The sequence below is a fragment of the Panthera uncia genome, chromosome B4 (genome assembly GCF_023721935.1).
Source record: "Panthera uncia isolate 11264 chromosome B4, Puncia_PCG_1.0, whole genome shotgun sequence".
Taxonomy (NCBI): Eukaryota; Metazoa; Chordata; class Mammalia; order Carnivora; family Felidae; genus Panthera; species Panthera uncia.
In genome coordinates, this window is record NC_064809.1 from 91,907,322 (window position 1) to 91,928,347 (window position 21,026).

At 38.5% G+C, this 21,026-nt stretch overlaps 1 protein-coding gene across 2 annotated transcripts in view; it reads left to right on the top strand.

Moving 5' to 3' along the window:
• The window catches only part of FRS2 (fibroblast growth factor receptor substrate 2), a 109,278-nt gene extending 88,576 nt beyond the window's left edge, over positions 1-20,702 (top strand). For both annotated transcript variants that reach the window (XM_049625957.1, XM_049625959.1), the window contains 6 exons: positions 5,377-5,471; positions 11,870-11,961; positions 13,143-13,329; positions 14,158-14,316; positions 14,702-14,865; positions 16,272-20,702. In XM_049625957.1, coding sequence (XP_049481914.1) covers positions 11,896-11,961; positions 13,143-13,329; positions 14,158-14,316; positions 14,702-14,865; positions 16,272-17,222 — 1,527 coding nt within the window. In that variant the 5' untranslated portion in view covers positions 5,377-5,471; positions 11,870-11,895 and the 3' untranslated portion in view covers positions 17,223-20,702. The remainder of the gene's footprint in view (positions 1-5,376; positions 5,472-11,869; positions 11,962-13,142; positions 13,330-14,157; positions 14,317-14,701; positions 14,866-16,271) is intronic.
• Positions 20,703-21,026: the final 324 nt, after the last annotated feature.

Sequence of the window (21,026 nt, forward strand, 5' to 3'; positions counted from 1 at the left end):
GTTGGCAAATGTTTACTAGATAAAGAAAAAAGAGGGAAGATTCAAATTACTAAATTAAGAAATGAAAGTAGAGATATTATTACTGATTTTACCAAAATAAAAAGTACTATAAGAGAGTACTATGAACAATTGTACACTAACAATGTATCTAACAATCAATTAGATAGCATTGATGAAGGACAAATTCCTAGAAATAAAATCTACCAAGAAAATCACAAATAGAAAATCTGAATGGGCCTAGTAAGGAGATTGAACCAGTAATCAAAAATATCCTGACTAGAAGAGGATTGGTTTCACTGTTGAGTTCTACCAAACATTTAAAGAGTTAACATTAGTCCTTCTCAAACTTTTCCAAAAAACTGAAGAGGGAACACCTCTTAATTCATTCCATGAGGACAGCATTACCCTGATGCCAAACCCAGACAAAGACACTGAAAACTACAGACCAAGATCCTTTTTTTTTTTTACAGATTTTATTTTTAAGTAATCTCTACACCCAGCATGGGGCTTGGACTCACAACCCCAAGATCGAGTCGCATGCTCCACTGCCTGAGTCAGTCAACCAAGTGCCCCCCAATATCCCTTATGAACATTGTTGCAAAAATCCTCCCCAAAATACTAGCAAATACAAGCATACATTTAATATGTAAATCAGAAACATATTAAATCCCACATGACAAAGTGAGATTTATTCTTGGAATGCAAGAGTGGTACAACATAGAAAAATCAATCATTATAATGTACCATATTAATGAAGTGAAGGGAAAAAAACCACATGATCATCTCAACTGATACAGAACAAGCATTTGACAAAATCCAATATTTTTTCATCGTAGAAAAATTTAAAAAATGAGGAATAGAAGGAAACTACCTCAACATGACAAAAGCCACCTCTGAAAACCACACAGTGAACATCATACTCAGTACTGAAAGACTGTAAGACTTTCCTCTAAGATTGGAACAAGTCAAGGATGCCTGCTTTCACCACTTTTATTCAACATAGTACTGGAAGTTCTAGCCAGAGCAGTTAGGCAAGAAGGAGAAATAGAAGGCATCCAAATTGGAAAGGAAGAAGTAAAACTATCTGTTTGCAGATGATATGATCTCATATGTATTGAAAGATTCCACACACAAAAATTTTTTAGGACTGATAAACAAATTCAGCAAAATACTAGGATACAAAGTCAATATGCAAAAAATAGTTACATTTCTATATACTAGCAGTGAACAATCTGAATGGAAATTACAAAAGCAGTTCCATTTACAGTAGCATCAATAAAATACTTACGAATTAAGTTAACCAAGGTGGTGAAAGACTTGTACAACAAAATCTACAAAACATTGCTGAAAGACATTAAGGAAGACATAACTAAACACACCTGTGTTCATGGATTAGAAGATGTAATATTGTTAAAATGTGAGTGCTCCTCGAAGAGAGCTGCAGATTCAGTGCAACCCCTATCAAAATCCAGTGGTGTTTTTTTTTTTTTCAAAAAATAGAAAAACCCATCCTAAAATTTATATAGAATCTCAGGGGACCCCAAATAGCCAAAACATTTTTTTGAAAAAGAACAGGGGGCACTTGGGTGGCTCAGTTGGTTAAGCATTTAACTCTTGATTTTAAAGCTCGGGTCACGATCTTATGGTTTGTTGGATCGAACCCCACATTGGATCTGTGCTGACGCACAGAGCCTACTCGGGATTCCCTCTCTTCTCTCTTTGTCTCAGTCCCCCTGCTTGAACTCTCTTTTTCTCTTTCTCAAAATAAATAAACATTTTTTTAAAGTATTTTTAAAAAGGCAAAACAGGGCAACTCACACTTCCAGATTTCAAAACTTATTACATAGCTACAGTAATCAAACAGTATGGTATTGGCATAAAGACAGACTGATAGACCAGTGGAATAGAATAGAGAATCCAGAAACAAACCCTCACATATATGGTCAACTAAGTTTTGACAAAAGTGCCAATACCATTCAATGGGGAAAGGACAATCTTTTCAAAACATGGTGCTCGGGAAACTGGATATCCACATGCAAAAGAATGAACTTGTACCCTCACCTAACACCCATACAAAAATTAACTCAAAAAGGGTCAAAGACGTAAATATAACATAAAACAATATAGTTCTTAGAAAAAAAAACCATTAAACAAAAGCTTCACGACATTGGATCTGGCACTGCTTTCTTGGGTATGACACCAGAAGCATAGGCAACAAAGGCAAAAATAGACAAATTGGACTTCACGAAAAATAAAAAATTTTGTACATGAAAAGACAATATTCAACAGACTGAAAATGGCAACCCACGGAATGGGGGGAAATATTTGCAAACCACATATTTGATAAGAGATTAATATGCAAAATATATAGAGAACTTCTAAAAGTCCGGAACAGGGGTGGGCGCCTGGTGGCTCAGTTGGTTAAGCGTCCGATTCTTCGCTTCGGCTCAGGTCATGATCTCATGGTTCATGAGTTCAAGCCCCACATCAGGCTCCATACTGACAGCACGGAGCCTGCCTGGGATTCTCTGTCTCCCTCTCCCTCTGCCCCTCCCCTGCTCACTCTCTCTCAAAATAAATCAATAAACTTAAAAAAAATTTTTAGAGTCCAAAACTAAAAAACATACCAACTCAAAAATAGGCCAAGGCCAATAGACATTTCACCAAAGAAGATATATGAATGATTACTAAGCACATAAAAACATGCTCAAGATCACTAATTATTAAGGAAATGCAAATCAAAACTACATGGAGATAACATCTCATACCCATTAGGATGGCTAATACCAACAAACAAAAACAGAAAACATGTTGGTGAGGATGTGGAGAAATTGGAACTCTTAGGCATACTCGTGGGAACATCAGTGGTACAGCTGCTGAGGAAAACAGAATGTCAGTTCCTCACAAAATAAAAAATAGAATTACCCTGTGATCAGCAGCATTGAATTGAAAGCACAGTCTCAAAGATATCTGTACATTCATGTTAGCAGCTGCATTATTCACAGTAGCTAAAAGGTGGATAAATGTCCATCAATAGATGAATGGATAAGCAAAATCTGGTGTCTGTGTGTGTGTGTGTCTGTGTCTGTGTGTGTGTCTGTGTGTGTGTGTGTGTGTGTGTGTGTGTGTGTAGTGGAATATTGTTCCAGCTTTAAAAGGAAACTGTGACACCTGTTACAGCATGGGTAAGCTTTAAGGACATCATGCCTAGTGAAATAAGGCAGGCACAAAAAAGATAAATACTGTGATCTCATTTATATACGGTACCTAGAGTAGTCAAACTCATAAAAACAGAAAGTAGAATGGTGGTTGCCAGCATTAGTTGGGAGGGGAAATGAGCTATTTAATGGGTACAGAGTTTCGATCTTTTAAGATGAAGAAGTTCTAGATATTGGTTGCACAACAATATTGAATATATCTAACTCTCATAAACTGTGCACTTAAAAATAGATAGGATAATCAATTTTATGTTATGTGTCTTTTACTCAAATAAAAAAAATTAGGAAAAGAAAAAAAAAGAGGACTGAAGGTAGGACAGAATAAAAAGTTTTCATAGATTTTGTTGGATGCTTTTCAATATTTTCTAGAGCCTTATAGGTTGGTACACTGATTCTTTGATATATTTTATTTCAAAACTTAAGATTATTCCTTGGTATAGGGTTATAGAAGGATCACTGTCACTTCTGTTAGTCATATTTACTATAATTAAACTTATTTCAGAAAGGAGGTTGTGAGATGCTTGTAAGTGGAATCAATGAGAAGAGAGATTTTCCTGAGTTAATTGGCTGACATCTCTCAGGAGAGAGAGATGAACAAACAATGTGTATTCTTGTAAGAGCAATGATTTGTGTTGGAATTAGCCACATAATTTTATAAGCCAAAAAGCATGATATATGTTAATCTCCTGGAGAAAAGAAGGGTGTGCTAAAGCAGAGGCACTGGGTAGCCGCCCACTCTAACATGGGCTGTAGCAGCAGCTTATGAGGGGCACAACACACCTGGCTGAACTGCTGATTTTGTATATAGGTTTGAAGTCCAAAATTGAAAATTTTGTTTGCATGTGGATTCATGATTTAGAAATGTTCATTTTGTAGTTTCTTAAATTTATTTTATTTAATTTATCTAATTTTTATCTTCTTAGAGAGTGGGGGGAGGGGGAGGGAGAGAATCTTTTTTTTTTTAATGTTTATTTTTGAGAGAGAGAGAGTGTGAGTGGGGGAGGGGCAGAGAGAGGGGGACACACAGAATCTGAAGCAGGCTCCAGGCTCTGAGCTGTCAGCACAGGGCCGAACACAGGGCTCAAACCCACAAACTGCCAGATCATGACCTGAGCCAAAGTTAGACACTTATACCACTGAGCCAGTCAGGTGCCCTGAGAGAGAGAGAGAGAGAGAGAAAGAGAATGAATCTTAAGTAGGCTCCATGCTCAGTGCAGAGCCCGATGCAGGGCTCAATCCTTTGACCATGACCCTGGGATCATAACCTGAGCCATATCAAGAATCAAACGCCCAACAGACTGAGCCGGCCAGGTATACCTGGAAATGTTCATTTTGGGAATCAATCATTTGTTAACTCTAGTTAATATATAGATTAAAATGAGACTATTTGCAAAACCCCTCATGCCTGATACAGTGTAGTTATTCAGTAAATGTTAGTGCCCATGTTTAAGTTTGATATTTTCTGTGTTATAAAAAGGGAATTGATTGACCAGAAATTTCCCAAAAGTATGTTGGAATCTCTTGAAATTTTAAATTGTAATTTATTGCTATAAGTTATACCATTATCCTGTGACTCTATGACATGCTTGTTCTAATGACTGACTTGACTAATGACAGTCCTAATGACTGACTCCTCTGATTTGGTTCTGGAGGGGTCTTGTAGACTAGGAAGGTACAGCAAGTGGACTCTAAAGTCTGCTCTTTGGGAGGAGTGCCAGAAAGGTTTAAGAAAAGTGACTGGAAGTGGAGAATTAGCCTGCCACAGGATGAAATGGGGTTTTAGAGTTGGAAAGGAACGTCGGAGGTGGTTTAGTCTGACCTCTCATTTTATGGCTGAGGAGATAAGTATAGAGAAGGGAGTTGTCCAGTGTCATAGCTGTAGTGGAGAAGCCAGTCAATGACTTATGAAGGTTCTGATATCCAAACATTATAGAACTTAGACTATATAGCATGTTTACTTCTTCCTTTGAAAAGGCTGTGTGAATGGTAACATGTACATGTCATTTTAATTTTAAAAATAGATCTTCTATATTTATCAGATTTTTATACTTTTGAGTTTATTTAAATAGATTAACTGAACTAACAGTGCTACTGGAAGTCTTATAAGGAAAATCATTGCTTTAAGAGAAATAAATTCTTGCCTTTTTTCTGTTTCTAGGTTAAGTCACCAAACAAAGAAAACATGGTATTTTGAAGAATGATTAAACTCCTGATGCTGCAGAAGAGGCTAAGAATATTAATGGCTAGATCTAGGTAAGTTGAGGTTTATCTTAAAAAAAAAGAAAAACATTAAGTTCACAAATTATATTCTCTTTTTTTTCCCCACAAATTAAACAGGATATTTTAATTGTTTTCTTGAATGTAGTCACATTGCGGCCTGAGTTGCTATCCCCTCCAAAGAATAAGGACAAGTGGCTTTAATTAAACTAAGCCAATGTTTACAAATTTAAAATAATCAGGGGCGCCTCAGTGGCTCAGTCAGTTGAGCATCTGACTTTGCCTCAGGTCATGATCTCACTGTTTGTGACTTTGAGCCCTGGAGCCCTGTGTTGGGCTCTGTGCTGACAGCTCAGAGCCTGGAGCTTGCTTCAGATTCTGTGTCTCCTTCTTTCTCTGCATGCACCCCCCCCCCAAATAAATAAACATTAAAAAAATAAAAATATTCAGGCAACTTGGTGCAATACCAATCTTCCCAAACGGTAGCTATCTTTTGTTCTTGAATGTAATCTCAGCTACTTTCTTGAGTGAGCATAGTTAGTCTATATAGGTTTTTGCTGAGTTATGAATTTGGTTGGGTAAGATGGTGAAATCATATGGTTTCTTATCAAGTATTTACAGTTTTAGTGCACATTATTAAGTCTTACATAACTCAGATGTGGTCTCCAAATATTAATCTGGTGGTCATAAATGCAGAATATCTAGTATCTTGCCTTTCCCCTTGCCTAGGAGTTTGTGGTTCTGGAGGAGGAGTCAGAGACGTGCAAGAGAGCTCCACACTAAAAAGTCTCCTTCTGTGTTGGAAGATTGACCACAACCTCCCGTTGCTCCAGCTGTCTAGTCTCTCACTCAGACTGAGCCTTTTCTTTAACCTTACGGAGGCCTCCTGTTCCTTTTTGCCTCTGGTTTTTCCATTTCATCAGCCCTCTTCTTTTTTTACTTCTTTCCTGACCGGACCTGATGTTCCATCACTTCAAACCCCCTTATTGCCAGTATCCTCTAATTTCCTTGTCCTCTTACTCTCTGAGCCTGGGTCGCCAGAACCATCTGCCCTCTGGACGGCTGAGCACTGCTGCAAAAACAGTGCCGTCTTCCTCTCCAACCTCTGCTGAACTCTGAGTGCAGCCTACTGAATAATTCTGCTCCCTTTCGTGGGTAGCCCCCTGGTGAATAATCCTACCGTTTGCCTTAAGTCCCTCATTCTGCAAACTTGCTTTCTATTTTACAAAGGGAATTTAGGATGATAGGTGTTACCTACTTCAGTTTTTCTGCTGGGTTCCACCCATTCTTATTTTCTTCCCTCTCTCCTCAGGACAAGGCAGTCCTGCTTCTGTGGGCAGACTTCTCATTCTGAGCCCTGGAACTCCTCTTCTCCAGTCTCCCTGTCTGTCTTGATCTACCATATAACTCATTTTTTTCCTTTGTTTTTTTTTTTTTTTCCTAAAAATTTTAACCTTTCTTGACCTACTGATTACAAACCTGTGTAAATCTATGTCATCTGAAAACAAATAACTCAAGCAGCATATTTTCTTTTGAAACCATGTCTGTCTACGCTGTCACGCTCTGCCCTTCCCTTTCTGAACCTGTTTGGGAAAGAGCAGTTTCTGTTCTCTGGGGGGCTACTTCCTTATCTTCCATTCGTTCACTTCAGTTTGGTTTCCGCCTCTACCAGTCTCCCATGATGGAACCCTCCTTCTTGACACTTTCTTTTTTCAGTTTGTACGATTCTGATTTTTTTTTTCCTCCTTCACTCGCTTACCTCTACTCCAGTATTTCTACATTTGCATTCCCCAGAATTTTAACTGTAGACCACTCTCGGTACTATCCTTGGGCAGTGTTTTCTGTTTTACAGCTTCACATATTCTGTGTGTATCAATATTTTACCCCTTCTTCAAATCTATACTCATGTATTTAACTCTCTGTTGCATATCTCCATTTGGTTGTTCTCTAGCATCTCAACATGGCTAAAACTGAGCTAACCACCATCACTTACACTTGAAAACTACCATGCTTTTTTCTGTCTCAGGTAATGGAACCAGCCCCCTTCATCTGCCACACTGGAAGCTGCCTCTTCCTTCCCGTATGCCTAGCCAGCCACTTCGTGCTGCTCACTTGCCTTCCTAAATATTTTACAAATTCATCTCTTGTGTCTCCCTACTACTGCTGCACTGGTTTTAGGTCTGTAGCAGATTTCATTTTTCAATATTCCCTAACTGGTTTTTCTTCTCTGAACTGAACTGCCACTTAAATTTATTCTGCAGGTGGATATATTTAAAATGAAGTCATGAGCAACTCGCTTTCCTGCTTCCCATTCTTTACTGGCTTTCCATCATGTGTAGGATGAAATCCATTCTCCTTAGCATGGCACACGAGGCTTTTGTGTCACATGCTAGGCTTTTCATTAATTGTTGTTGTGCCGAATTGAAACACTCAGTGTGGATAGAGTTTCTAAGTAGTTTGCACCGCCATTCAAATGTCCCTGACCGCACGGGAGGTGCTGCCTTAACAGGTAGCCCATGAAGGTGGCAAATAGAAGAATGATTTTCTAGGGGCGTCTAGCGGGCCAGCTGGTGGAGCGTGCGACTTTTGATCTCGGGTTTGTGGGTTTGAGCCCCAAGTTGGGTGTAGAGATTACTTAGAAAGATATTTAAAAATCTTTAAAACAAAACAGTAACAACAACAAAAAAAAAGAGGGATGACTTTTTATTTCATTTGAGGAATTATTTAAAAACACTCCTTTGAATGTTTTGAGGCAGAAGCCACACCATAGTATTCTTTTAGCTCTTTATATTCATGAGCAGGTCAGTGGTAAGGATAGATGTATAATTTTCAAAAGCCTTTGTTTCTGTCAATTATCCCTCTACTTTAAAAAAATGTTTTAAATATTCTTTTGCCTCTTTCTCATCATATAATTTATTAAATATTTTCAGGCATACCTTGTTTTATTGTGCCTTGCTTTATTGTGCTTTCCAGATACTGTGATTTTTATGAATTGAAGATTTGTGACACTCTTGCTTTGAACAAGCCTATCAATGCCATTTTCCCAACAGCATTTGCTCACTTTGTGTCTCTGTGTCACATTTTGGTAATTCTCACAATAGTTAAAACTCTTTTATTATTGTATTTATTATGATAATCTGAGATCAGTGATGATGACTCACTGAAGAGCTTAAATGATGGTTAGCATTTTTAGCAGGAAGTCTTTTTTAATTAAAGTACATTGTTTTGTTGGACACACTACTACACATTTAATGGACTGTCATATAGTGTAAACATAACTTTTTTTTAAAGGTTTATTTATTTTGAGAGAGAAAGAACGAGCAGGGGAAGTGCAGAGAGAGAGAGAGAGAGAGAGGGAGAGAGAGAGACAGAATCCTAAGCAGGCTCTGTGTCATCAGTACAGAGCCCGACATGGGCTCAGTCTCACAAACCATGAGATCATGACCTGAGCCAAAATCAAGAGTTGGAGGTTTAATGGACTGAGCCCCCCAGGTGCCCCTAAACATAACTTTTATATGCACTGGGAAACCAAAAAGTTGATTTCACTTGCTTTATTGCAATACTTGCTTTTTTACTGTGGTCTGGAACCAAACCTGCAGTATCCCCAAGGTACGCCTGTATTAATTTTTCCATGTTTGTTTATTTATTTTAAGAAAGAGAGAGAGAGAGTGGGAGAAGAGGAGAGAGAGAGGAAGAGAGAATCCCAAGCAGGCTCCAGCCTGTCATTGCAGAGCCTGATGTGGGGCTCGATCTCACAAACCCATGAGATCATGACCTGAGCCAAAATTAAGAGTCAGGCACTTAACCAACTGAGTCACCCAGGTGTCTCCAGTTGCATTAATTTTTAAAAAGTAAATATTGATGAACCATGTGCTATGTCAGGTGATATGCTTAGTGCTTAGAGAAGGCTCCTATCTTTAGGGAAATTACAGTGAAGTGAATGTTGAGACAGATAAACATTACAATAGAATATGATAAATGCCATGATAGAGTCATGTCCGTGTGACTAGGAGGACACTGAAGGACGTCTAGCTAGTTGGAGTCCCAGATCCTACCTCATTGTTCAGGACCCTTTATATGGTTTGGCCCCTGCTCTTGTTACAGCCTGCCTGTATTCTAGTTGTATTGGACACCTCACTTTCTCCTGAATGCAATATCACCTTTCATGATCTTTCATGACCTTGACCTTTGTACTCTTTTATCTGTCTCAACTACCTATTTCTGTTCTGTGTCCAGCACACTGTTTCTGCTCACCTTTTTAAGTACCAGTTCAAATGGTGCTTCCTGCCCTGTTAACCCAGAAAGTTATTTGCTCCTTTTACTGTGCCCACAGAACTCTTCTCAGATTCTAAGATTTAAACATAATGCATTATCTATTTACATCTCTGTCTCTCCCTTTAGACTCATGACTTTTCAGAAGTACATACTGTGACTTAATCATCTTTTTTTGTTGTTGTTAATGTTTGTTTTATGTATTTATGTATTTTAAGAGAGAGAGAATGGGAGCTGAGGAGGGGCAGAGAGAGTGGGGGGGGGGGGGGGAGAGAGAGAGAGAGAGAGAGAGAGAGAGAGAGAGAGAGAGAGAGAGAATCCCAAGCAGGCTCCATGCTGTCAGCACAAAGCCCAATGCAGGGCTCAAACTCACGAACCGTGAGATCATGACCTGAGCCGAGATCAAGAATTGGATACTTACCTGACTGAGCCACTCAGGTGCCCCTGTGACTTAATCATCTTTATGCCATGATATTTAGCTGGCATATTACCTGGAGCAAACTACCAAACATGAGTCTTAACTTTACTATTTAATTTATCGCTTCTTTTGGTTTGTACACTAATATACTTTTTCATCTGCCTCATACTTATACCTGCCAGCCTTTTTTACCTTTATTTAGTACAGTTCAATTCATTCAGCTCACAAGAGACTTAGAGCTCCCCGCTCTGTGGTGCTAGGTGGCGTGTTAGGGCATGGGGAATGCAAAAACTGGATAAGGTCTGTCCCTGCTTAGGAAGGAGCTTACGGGGCGGGGGGGTGGGAGGGGGGAGCAGGGAGAACGATACTTAAATAAACAGTGTGAAAATGCTGTGATACTGGGAAGCCCAGGGTGCCTTGGGGGATACATAAAAAGTGTAACCCTCCCAGTTTGCTTAGAATTAGCGAAGCCTCCCTGAATCACTGTATTCTGATTGGATCTTGAGAAAGGAAAGGAGCAGCATGGAAGGGTGTGAGGGGACAAGCTGCTCTGGGGACTGTTTAGTATGACTGGGTAGGGCTTGAAGCAGAGACAAGGAGAGTTCAGACTAGATCTGTGGCCAGGGATGAGATTGTGAAGAACCTTATGCGGACAAGCTTCAAATTTTTTTCCTGAAGATAATGAAGAGCAACTGAAGGATTTTAAACCAATTTTACCAGATTTATGTTTTTGAATATTTAGTAGCTTTTTGTGCTTCCTTTCCTTCCACTTTTTCAAATATTATCACATTCATTCTGATTTCTTTCCCTTGTATGTAAGTAGTGTTTTGAATTTTATCTTTGTTCATTTGCAGTGTTCTTGAACACTTAATGTCACCTATAACCTACTATCTCTGACCCTGTGTGGGAAAGCAGGATTACACAGACATGCTGTATCAGTTTGCCAATATTCTCTGTGTTAAGTTACCGCTTGATTTTTGGGTTATCTTTCTCTCTTAATGAACTGTTCCAAATTTGTTTTTGTGTCTTATTTACCAGTCAGCTTTGGCCTGGTTAGGTACATAAAGGATACTACAGTGAATAATAAGAATCAAAATACCTGCCAACCTAGAAGTCCAACATCCCTTTAGAAATTTATTAAAAGAAAGATATGAAATTCCTGACAAACCATAAAGGGTTAATTCCATAAATGACTTCATTTAAATAGTGTTACATATGAGATAAGACCTTAAATTGGTTTTTTGTTACGGTAATTTAAAAATAGGCAGACCTTTGCAAATTAAACTGGAAATTTGAGATTTCTGTGAAGTCTACCTCATGCAACTATTCTCATTATCACTGAGCAAATTCAGCAGCTGAATGTGTGAAATCTAGCTTAGCCCTATACCTTCTTGGGCTTAATTTTCCTCATCAAAATAATGCAGGACTTGTGTTAGGTGGTTTCTTTCTTTTTTTTTTTTTTAAGTTTATTTATTTTTAGAGACAGAGAGTGAGTGGGGGAGGGGCAGAGCGAGAGGGAGAGAGAGAATCCCTAGCAGGCTCCATGTTGTCAGCGAAGAGTCCGTCGCAGGGGCTGGAACCCACAAGCCGTGAGATCATGACCTGAAGTGAAATCAAGAGTCCGGCGCATAACCGAGTGAGCCACCTGGGTGCCCCTGTGTTAGATGGTTTCTAAAGTCTTTTTCTGTTTTACGATTTTTATATCCTACATTTAATAATTTTTTCCAAATTATCTTTCATGTAGCGCTCACATGGTCTTCTGAAGAAGCCATGGGTAGCTGTTGTAGCTGTCCAGATAAAGACACTGTCCCAGATAACCATCGGAACAAGTTTAAGGTTAGTAAAACTGGTTGAGTTACATCTCTCACTGCCTACTTGGATGTTCTTTTTCTTCCCTTAATATATCTTACTTCCTTACTTTTATCTCTGGACCCTTTTATTTCTCTTTGTGTCCACTCTGCCTTTTCTTGTTTTAACAAATGATGACATACGGTTCTAGAAATACTTTTTTAAATGCCATTTTATAGGTGCCTCTTCAGTCTGGTCACCACATCCCAGTCATTGCTTCATATGCCTGGATAATTTCTTAGCTGGACTGTACCCTTGAGTCCGTCACCTTTGTGATCCATCCTGCAGTTGACATCATATTGATCTTACCCTTTCATCATCCTAAAACTCCCATGGTGTTCTGTTACCTAGAGCATAAATGTTCCATTTCTTACCTATCCACAGCCATTTAGTGTCTCTCGTAGTCTGACCTCAAGTTGTTGTAAGTCATAGCCTCTGGATCACACAAACCTAGGTGTAAGTTGAAACCCTGTGGCTTTGTAGCTTTGTGACCTTGGGCAGGTTTGTTCTGTTTGTGTACAGTACAGTGGAGAAAATCGTATTACCTGCAGTTTAGGATTGTTACGAGGATTAAATGGGAAAAGTATGTGCAAAGCGCTCTGCCTACCCCAGGAATATAGACAGTTCTCCTGAAGTGTTACCTGTCTGGCCATTTTCAGAAACTCAGCAGTGCAAGGCTTTCCCTTCCATGAACTCTGTACCAGTCTTCTCTTGGTCTCTCTGAAATATACCTTCTTTGTGCTATAGTACTGCATCGTCAGGATATGCCCTACAAGCCCTGACCCACCAGCTCTCTCCTGAGGTCCGGCTGAAGTCCCTCCTCCTCTTTGGTGAAGACTTCTCCAGCAACCCTAGGCCACAGTTGCTGTCTTTTGCAACCTATGTTGCACCCATTTGTCTACTACTCCTATACAGCTTTGTATTGTTGATTTCATGTTTGTATATCTTATATTCTCACTGGGAATGTGAGTCGCTTGTGGATAGAAGCAGATCTTACATTGCTACATAGTTCGTGCCCTGAAAACACATTGGTTGATGAATGAGCTAACAAAAGAGCGAATAACTGAACCAATCAACAATAGTGCATTTTGCCGACAAATTGGTGAAATGTGTGTATGACCGTCAAGTGGGAGCATCAGGTTAGCACTAATTGAACTTTCTTTTTTTAGGTCATTAATGTGGATGATGATGGGAATGAGTTAGGTTCTGGCATTATGGAACTTACAGACACAGAACTGATTTTATACACTCGCAAACGTGATTCAGTAAAATGGCACTACCTCTGCCTGCGGCGCTATGGCTATGATTCAAATCTCTTTTCTTTTGAAAGTGGTCGAAGGTGTCAAACTGGACAAGGTAGGTAGAGCCTTTAATTTTGTTTTTCTACAAACATTTTCACATTTGAAAATTGTTCTTTCATTTATCCTGTATATAATGTTTACATTAATACTTCACTTCTCTCCTGTCAGAAAAAAAATTCCCCCAAAGAAGTGGATTGTTCAGAGATATAATAAGCTATGTATTAATTTATCAGGCATTCATTAAGCATAGTCTGTGTCCAGAATTTTGACTCATATTATTAACTTTAAGATTTTCAGCATATGGTTAGTTGCAGTAAATTGGCTATGTTTCTTTACTGTTATTACTTTTTGGGGAAAGAACCTAAACTTTGGAGTCAAAGAGAACATAGTTTGGTTTTTTTGCTGCCTACTGCGTGAAAGGCCTCGGACAAGTTACACGATTTCTGTCAAACATCAGATTTCTGCTCCATCAGAGAGGTATGCTAATGCCTACCTTACAGAATTGTTGTAATAATTAAACAAGGTAAGGATCGTAAACCACCAAGTAAGGGACAGTCAAATGGTAAAGGATCATCTGCCCATAACGGTGATTTGGGCTCCCCCTGCTGTTAAGAAACAGTCTAAAGTAAGTGTTCAAATCTTGTTTTTGTCTGCCTTGTTTTGGGCCATCTCCCTTAGACATATGAAAATTATTCTGTGGATTTCCTTTTGGGCTTATGTTTTGAAACAGAATGCCATTAATTTATCAGACATTTATTTAAAAGGCCTTTCTTGCTGTCAGTGCATAGAATACTTAACTTCACAATTTTGTTCTTTGACAAGTGCTCCTGTATCTTTTTTAAAGCTGTGGCTACTATTTTTTCCTTCTATTTTGTATTTGTAGGAATCTTCGCCTTTAAGTGTGCTCGTGCAGAAGAATTATTTAACATGTTGCAAGAGATTATGCAAAATAATAGTATAAATGTGGTGGAAGAGCCAGTTGTAGAAAGGAATAATCATCAGACAGAGTTGGAAGTCCCCAGAACACCTCGAACACCTACAAGTAAGTACCTGTTTTTTCTCTTGTATTTTGAATAACAGACATTTATAAACTATGAATTATGGATTATTTAATCTGTAACATGTTAGAGATCACCATTGGCTAACATAAGCATAATGGTCATCAGTTTTAAAAAACTGTTACATCTATAATAGAAACATTTTTAATATTTTAATTAGGAAAACATTAGAAGTTCCATATTATCTAAAATGTGAATGGAAAGTTGGAGTGGAAGGGGGTGTTATTTGTGCTCTGGTTTCTGCTGTGTCTTACCAGAAACACCTTGCTTAATTCTCTCCAGGCCTATTCGATTCTCATTCATTTTTATTCTGTCTGTCCTGCCCCCCATATCCTGCTTTCCTTCTTAAACCAATAAACAAAAACTCAGCTCCAGGGTTTGCTGCTCAGAATTTACCTAATGGATATCCCCGATATCCCTCATTTGGAGATGCTTCCTCGCATCCTTCAAGCAGACATCCTTCTGTGGGAAGTGCACGCCTGCCTTCAGTGGGTGAAGAATCTACTCATCCTTTGCTTGTGGCTGAGGAGCAAGTAAGTGTGCGCTGCTGTCTGATGCGATAATAGATTGTGTGGGGTTAGAGCGTTGCTGCGCCAATACTTGAACATTTTAGTCCATTTGAATTGTAGCTTTCACTGTTTGTATGTGACTTTTGTGGTGAAGAGTCAGAGGAAACAGCATATATTTTCTGACATAGGCCAAATATCTACAAGCATGGAGGGAAACGTAGCATTACGGTAGTTTTTAGGTAGGTTTTAGGTAGTTTAGTTTTTAGGCTCACAGGAGAGAGGTGTCTATGGATAAAGGCAAATATAACTAATGGCCAGTTCCTGTTATAATAACCTCCAATGCTTTTGGAATTTTTGCTGCTTTTTATATTAGTGGACTACTAGCAGAAAGGTAGATTTTGTTGTCAGGGTTTTTATGAAGCTATTTAATATCCCAGAGTATTACTCCCAGAGTATTTCATTTGAGAAATGAAGTATTTGGTTGAACATTGTCTCTATATTAATTAGTTATACATATCTTTGTATATCTTTGTATGTCTTTGTATATCTCCATATCATTAGGAGATTTTTACTGTTTTGAAACCTATTTCTTTGTGTTCTTTACATAGTAAATGAATTCTTGTGTTATTTACTATAATTATACTTCCCTCTGTTTTGCATTTTGAGTTTTTCACATTTTATGTATAGTCTCCCAAATGTTTTTGTGTTCCCTCACGATACCATTGACCTTTTCTAAATAGTGATGATTTCTTAGCAGGTGGTATTTATTTTATATCTATGCATTTTACAGTACTCTTATTAAATCCAGTAGATGCTCTTTTTATAGTCACAGCGTCTGTAAGTCATGATAAATTTGTCTCTTCTTTTTAATACTTGTTATTCTGTATTTCTTTTTTTCTTTTTAAGTCTGTTTATTTATTTTGAGAGAGAGAGCGTACACTCACACGGGAAAGGGACAGAGAGAGAGAATCCCAAGCAGGCTGTGCACCATCAGCATGGAGCCCAATGTGGGGCTCAAACCTATGAACCACGAGATCATAACCTGAACTGAAGTCAGACGCTTAACCAACTGAACCACGCAGGCGCCACTATTCCTTATTTCTGACTCATGTTTTAATGCATTGATGAGAATTTCTAAAACAACATCAAAACGATAATCCCAATTTGTTCCTGATTTTTTTTTTAACAGACTGATTTTCATGTATCAAGTACAATGTGATGTGTTATTTTAGAGTATTTTTTTTATCAAGTGAGGAAGATCTTTCTACATTCCTCCCCTCTCCCCACCTTTTTATTAGTGAAAAATGGATACAAAAGCTTTGAAGGAAGAGTGTATCAAGAAAGTTAATCGATAAAATTAACTGATACGGTCACCGATTTTTGTTTTTGTTTTAAGCAAGTTATTGATTCACTTTCCTGTCTTGTTTTAGGTCCATACTTATGTCAACACCACAGGAGTGCAGGAAGAGCGGAAACACCGCACAAGCGTGCACGTCCCATTGGAGGCGAGGATCTCTAATGCTGAAAGCAACACACCAAAAGAAGAACCAAGTAGTATTGAGGACAGGGACCCTCAGATTCTTCTCGAACCTGAAGGAGTCAAATTTGTCTTAGGACCAACCCCTGTTCAAAAGCAGTTAATGGAAAAAGAGAAACTGGAGCAACTTGGAAGAGACCAAGTCAGTGGGAGTGGTGCAAACAGCACGGAATGGGACACTGGGTATGACAGCGATGAGCGCAGAGAGGCACCCTCTGTGAACAAACTGGTGTATGAGAATATAAATGGGTTATCTATCCCTAGTGCCTCAGGGGTCAGGAGAGGTCGTCTGACATCCAGCAGTACCTCAGATACCCAGAATATCAACAACTCAGCTCAGAGAAGAACTGCATTATTAAACTATGAAAATTTACCATCTTTGCCTCCTGTTTGGGAAGCCCGCAAGCTAAGTAGGGATGAAGATGACAATTTAGGACCAAAGACCCCATCTCTAAATGGCTACCATAATAATCTAGATCCAATGCATAACTATGTAAATACAGAGAATGTAACAGTGCCGGCAAGTGCTCACAAAATAGAGTTTTCCAGGCGTCGGGACTGTACGCCGACGGTCTTTAACTTTGATATCAGGCGCCCAAGTTTAGAACACAGGCAGCTCAATTACATACAGGTCGACTTGGAAGGTGGCAGTGACTCTGACAACCCTCAGACTCCAAAAACGCCTACCACTCCCCTTCCACAGACCCCTACCAGGCGCACAGAGCTGTATGCTGTGATCGACATCGAGAGAACTGCTGCTATGTCAAGTTTGCAGAAAGCACTGCCACGAGACGATGGCACATCTAGGAAGACTAGACATAATAGTACTGATCTGCCCATGTGAGCCGGGAAAGCATTACCTTGTTTGCACCTTTGTGAAGTTTTCAAAAATGAAGATGTGAGTGCTTCATTTTTCATTTCTAAACACTAACTCCTTTTATAGACTGATAAGATTTTTTTTTTTCTGAATATTTCCTGTGCTTCTTTAACTAAAGGGAATTAATGTAGAGCAGGTACTCCTTAAAGAACACTCATTTCAGTATATACTACTCATTACTGTCCAGCAGCACCCCCATTCTCACAGTGCCTATTTAAAATGAGAGTTGAAGTGAGTGACAATGCTGGTTGATTTGTATCAATATTCCAGACGTACGCACATCATTCATGTCTAAGTCATGGTTGGCGTTTAAGACATTTTATAAAGCCTCTTGATAATGTGCATTGCTAACAGATAACTCTAGGCTTTGAAAGTAATATTTGTAGATTCACTATTCATGGTATATGGCCTCCGGCATGTAACGTGAGGAATCCTTTATTTCGTTAATTGTAGGCTTTTTGACTTGAACCAAAACATATGTAAAGGAAGTAGAAGTACCACACCTCCTTATATACCAGTCAGTTCCTTTGCCTTCTGCGTTACTAGAAAGAGTCCTATGTCCGTGAATGTGGTTTGCTCTTGGTGTGTTGAAGGGCAGGAAGGAGTCAAGATTTTCTGTTCACTCATCTCATGATGTCATTTGAAGGGCATGCCCAGATATCTTAATGAGAATTCCACTAGACTCAAGAATCAGTCTCAGGTCACTTTACCCAAAAACTTTGGAAATCTGAACCACGATCTCTTGAAAGTTTCTCTCCTATAGATTATTAACCATAACATTGTTTTCTGGAGGCATCTGTGACATCAGGTTGCCATTTACCTTCAGTTTTTTTCCTTTGGTGTTTGGGATGTCTTATTTTGTTGCTTGATGTCTTTTTCAATTTAAAATGTTTGAGTTTGTATATAGTTTTGAAATTGGATTATGTGTTCATTGTTTAGTTTGCATTTTTGTCAAATTGTGGTTTTGAAGGTTCATTTGGAACTTACTGTTATTCTATAACAGGGTTGCCCTTGTCCAGTATTTATTTATATGCTGTTTACTTTTCAAGTTGATAAAAACATTCGCTCGATTTGAAATTTCCCTTGCGTCCATTGGTGATCTCTTTAACAGCTGAGACAAAAAGGAAGCAACTTTTAACACGCAGAGCTCCCTAACGGTACTGTTTGCTCTGTGGGCGCTCCCCCCCCCCCCACTTCCTCTCCTGGGCGGCCCCCCCCCCCCCCCCCCCCCCCGGCACTTTAGCAGTGATTCCCTCATCACACGGCTGCGGTTTTACTCTGCCCACGGTAGTGCTCCTCGGCTCGGCTGTCCTTTCTCACAGCTGGGTCTTTGATGATCCCTTGATTTCAGGAGAGTGTTAGCATTGTTGCCAGCATAGCAGGTACAGTGGAAGTCTTCTAGCAATGAGATTGTGTCATAATTTAGGATTTAAACCGAATTGAAGTTTCTATAAACTGATGAGACTCCACATGCCTAACTCTTAGAAAATCAGAATGTTCCAGTTTCTCAAACAGTAGAGAAGACAAGAGAAGGTAGAGTGGAAAGGTTAGGGTACTGTTTTCTCTAAATATGAGGGCGTTTGAGGTCATGATTTGGATCTATCTGATGTAACTAACGTTAATTTAGCATGAAAAGATTTCAGTCATATAGCACCCAACCTGATCAGTAAATAACCTAATTATATAGGACAGTGACTGGATTAGCAGAATAATAGAGTGGGACCATTATAAAGAAAATAAATTATTAAAGGTGTCTGTTATTTTCAGTGCCATCGGTTTATGTGCATAGCAGAATTTTCTTCTTTTCTTTTCTGTGAACTTGGTGCTTGACTAAAGTGTTCACTGTTCTCTAAAAAGAGAATAGCGGTATAGGTGTGCCATTTCCATTTTTAATATATTGTTCCATTTATGCTTTCTTCTGAGTAGAATGCTAATCGTGCCAAATTTATGTGTTGGTTTTTGTAACGAGGAATAAGAATAATAATGGAACCAGTACACGCGGTTTTCTCCAAAACAAGCAGGCAAGACAGAGCCTCCAAATGAAAGGGCTGACCTGTTGATTCATTTTGGAGGTTGGATACTTTATTTTCTTTCTTTTCCTCATCATTTTCCTTTTCCTTCCAGATTCTAATTAGTCTTTATATATTTTAGGTAGCTCCGATATAATCATTGCAGTTTATGCTTTAAATACTGTGTGCTTTAAAAATGAAAATGGGACCAATTTGTCTGCTAAGAATTTGATTTTAGGTACTATGAGTATTAGGAAGATGTATACAACTGGTGTTTATTTCTAGATGTCTCTGGAAATCACCCGTGTTCCTATTTAATAAAAAGTGATGTGGAACACTACTTGTCCTTTGCAGTAGTCTAGCCATGGGCATTAAGCTCTGTCCTGGGAGAATGTACCAGTGACTAGGTACATTTTAGAACGAGATATTTTATTGGGATATAATTGTGGCCATACGTTTCAGATTTTCTGAGACAGACCTAATTTTAGCTATTCTGTTCTTTGACAGACCATACGATCCCACTTACTGGTTTTGGAAATATACTCATTGTTTATATGCTCTCCCCCTGATAGAGTCCTCTTTTATCCATACAGGCGATAACAGCTTTTTATCCCAGATCAGGGGTTGGAAACTGATATGGGTATTACCTGTGTTTTTTCTTCATGTGTTTTATTTCCCAGTTTCATCTTCTTTTAAAAATGAAAATATGGTGCCTTCCCTCCCTCCAGGAAGATTGGCAAATAGTTCCTTTTATTTACTGCTGCTGTGGAGTGATGAGATATGCACTTTACTCTTGAAGACTCAGCAAAAAGCTTTTCACTTCCCAGTATATCCAGAATAGATCACATTTGGGACTTAAGAAAATTTGCCAAGCAATCTTTGTTTTTATAGATATTAATGTTGACCCCACAGTTCAATGTTATAAGTCAAGCTAGTGTTTGTTTATTCCTTCCCCCTCAAAAAAATCTGTGGCACAACATATAAAAATGTACCTCAATAATGTTCTATTAAAAATGGGACAGGGGCCTTATGTTTTCATAATTTCCCAATAATGTGCCACCGTATTTTTGCCTCAAGGTAAAGGTTTTAACAAGCTAAAAAGTACTTCCCACTTCCCCCTGTGCAGTTCATAATCCGTAATGCCCAGTTGTTGTGTGCAATGTGTAGTGTGTGTGTGTATAAATATATATGTATGTATGTGTGGATATACATACATATATATATCTATATCTATATCTATATCTATATATATCTCCTTGAAATAGACATACCATCAAAGACAACATTCAGAAGTAACTGATGTATTGGCATCTTATTCATATTTCTGATATGTGAGGTATATGGTACTAATTACCCTTTCTCTGATTTTTGCCAAATTTGAATAAAGGCATTGGTACGAAATTACAGAATGTATAGAAAATGTTTTTGGCTTGAAAAATTAACAGATATTTTACAACATACTACAATATACTCTGCCCAAACCAGCACCCTATCTATCCTTCTTCTTCACATCCCTATTCCCCATTCCTGTTTCCTCATATTTTGGGGGTATAACACAATTCTTTTGTAGCATTGATACAATTGCAATTCTATGACAATTGGACAATAGCATGGAAACAGACTGGTATTAATAGTACAGTAGTCACCGGTGTGCCACATTTGCATTAGTAAATGCAAAATATACATTTTATAAAGGAAAAATTTTGTGTTATGTTTTTATTTTCATTACATTGTATAATATTGTAAGATTATTGTATGTCCT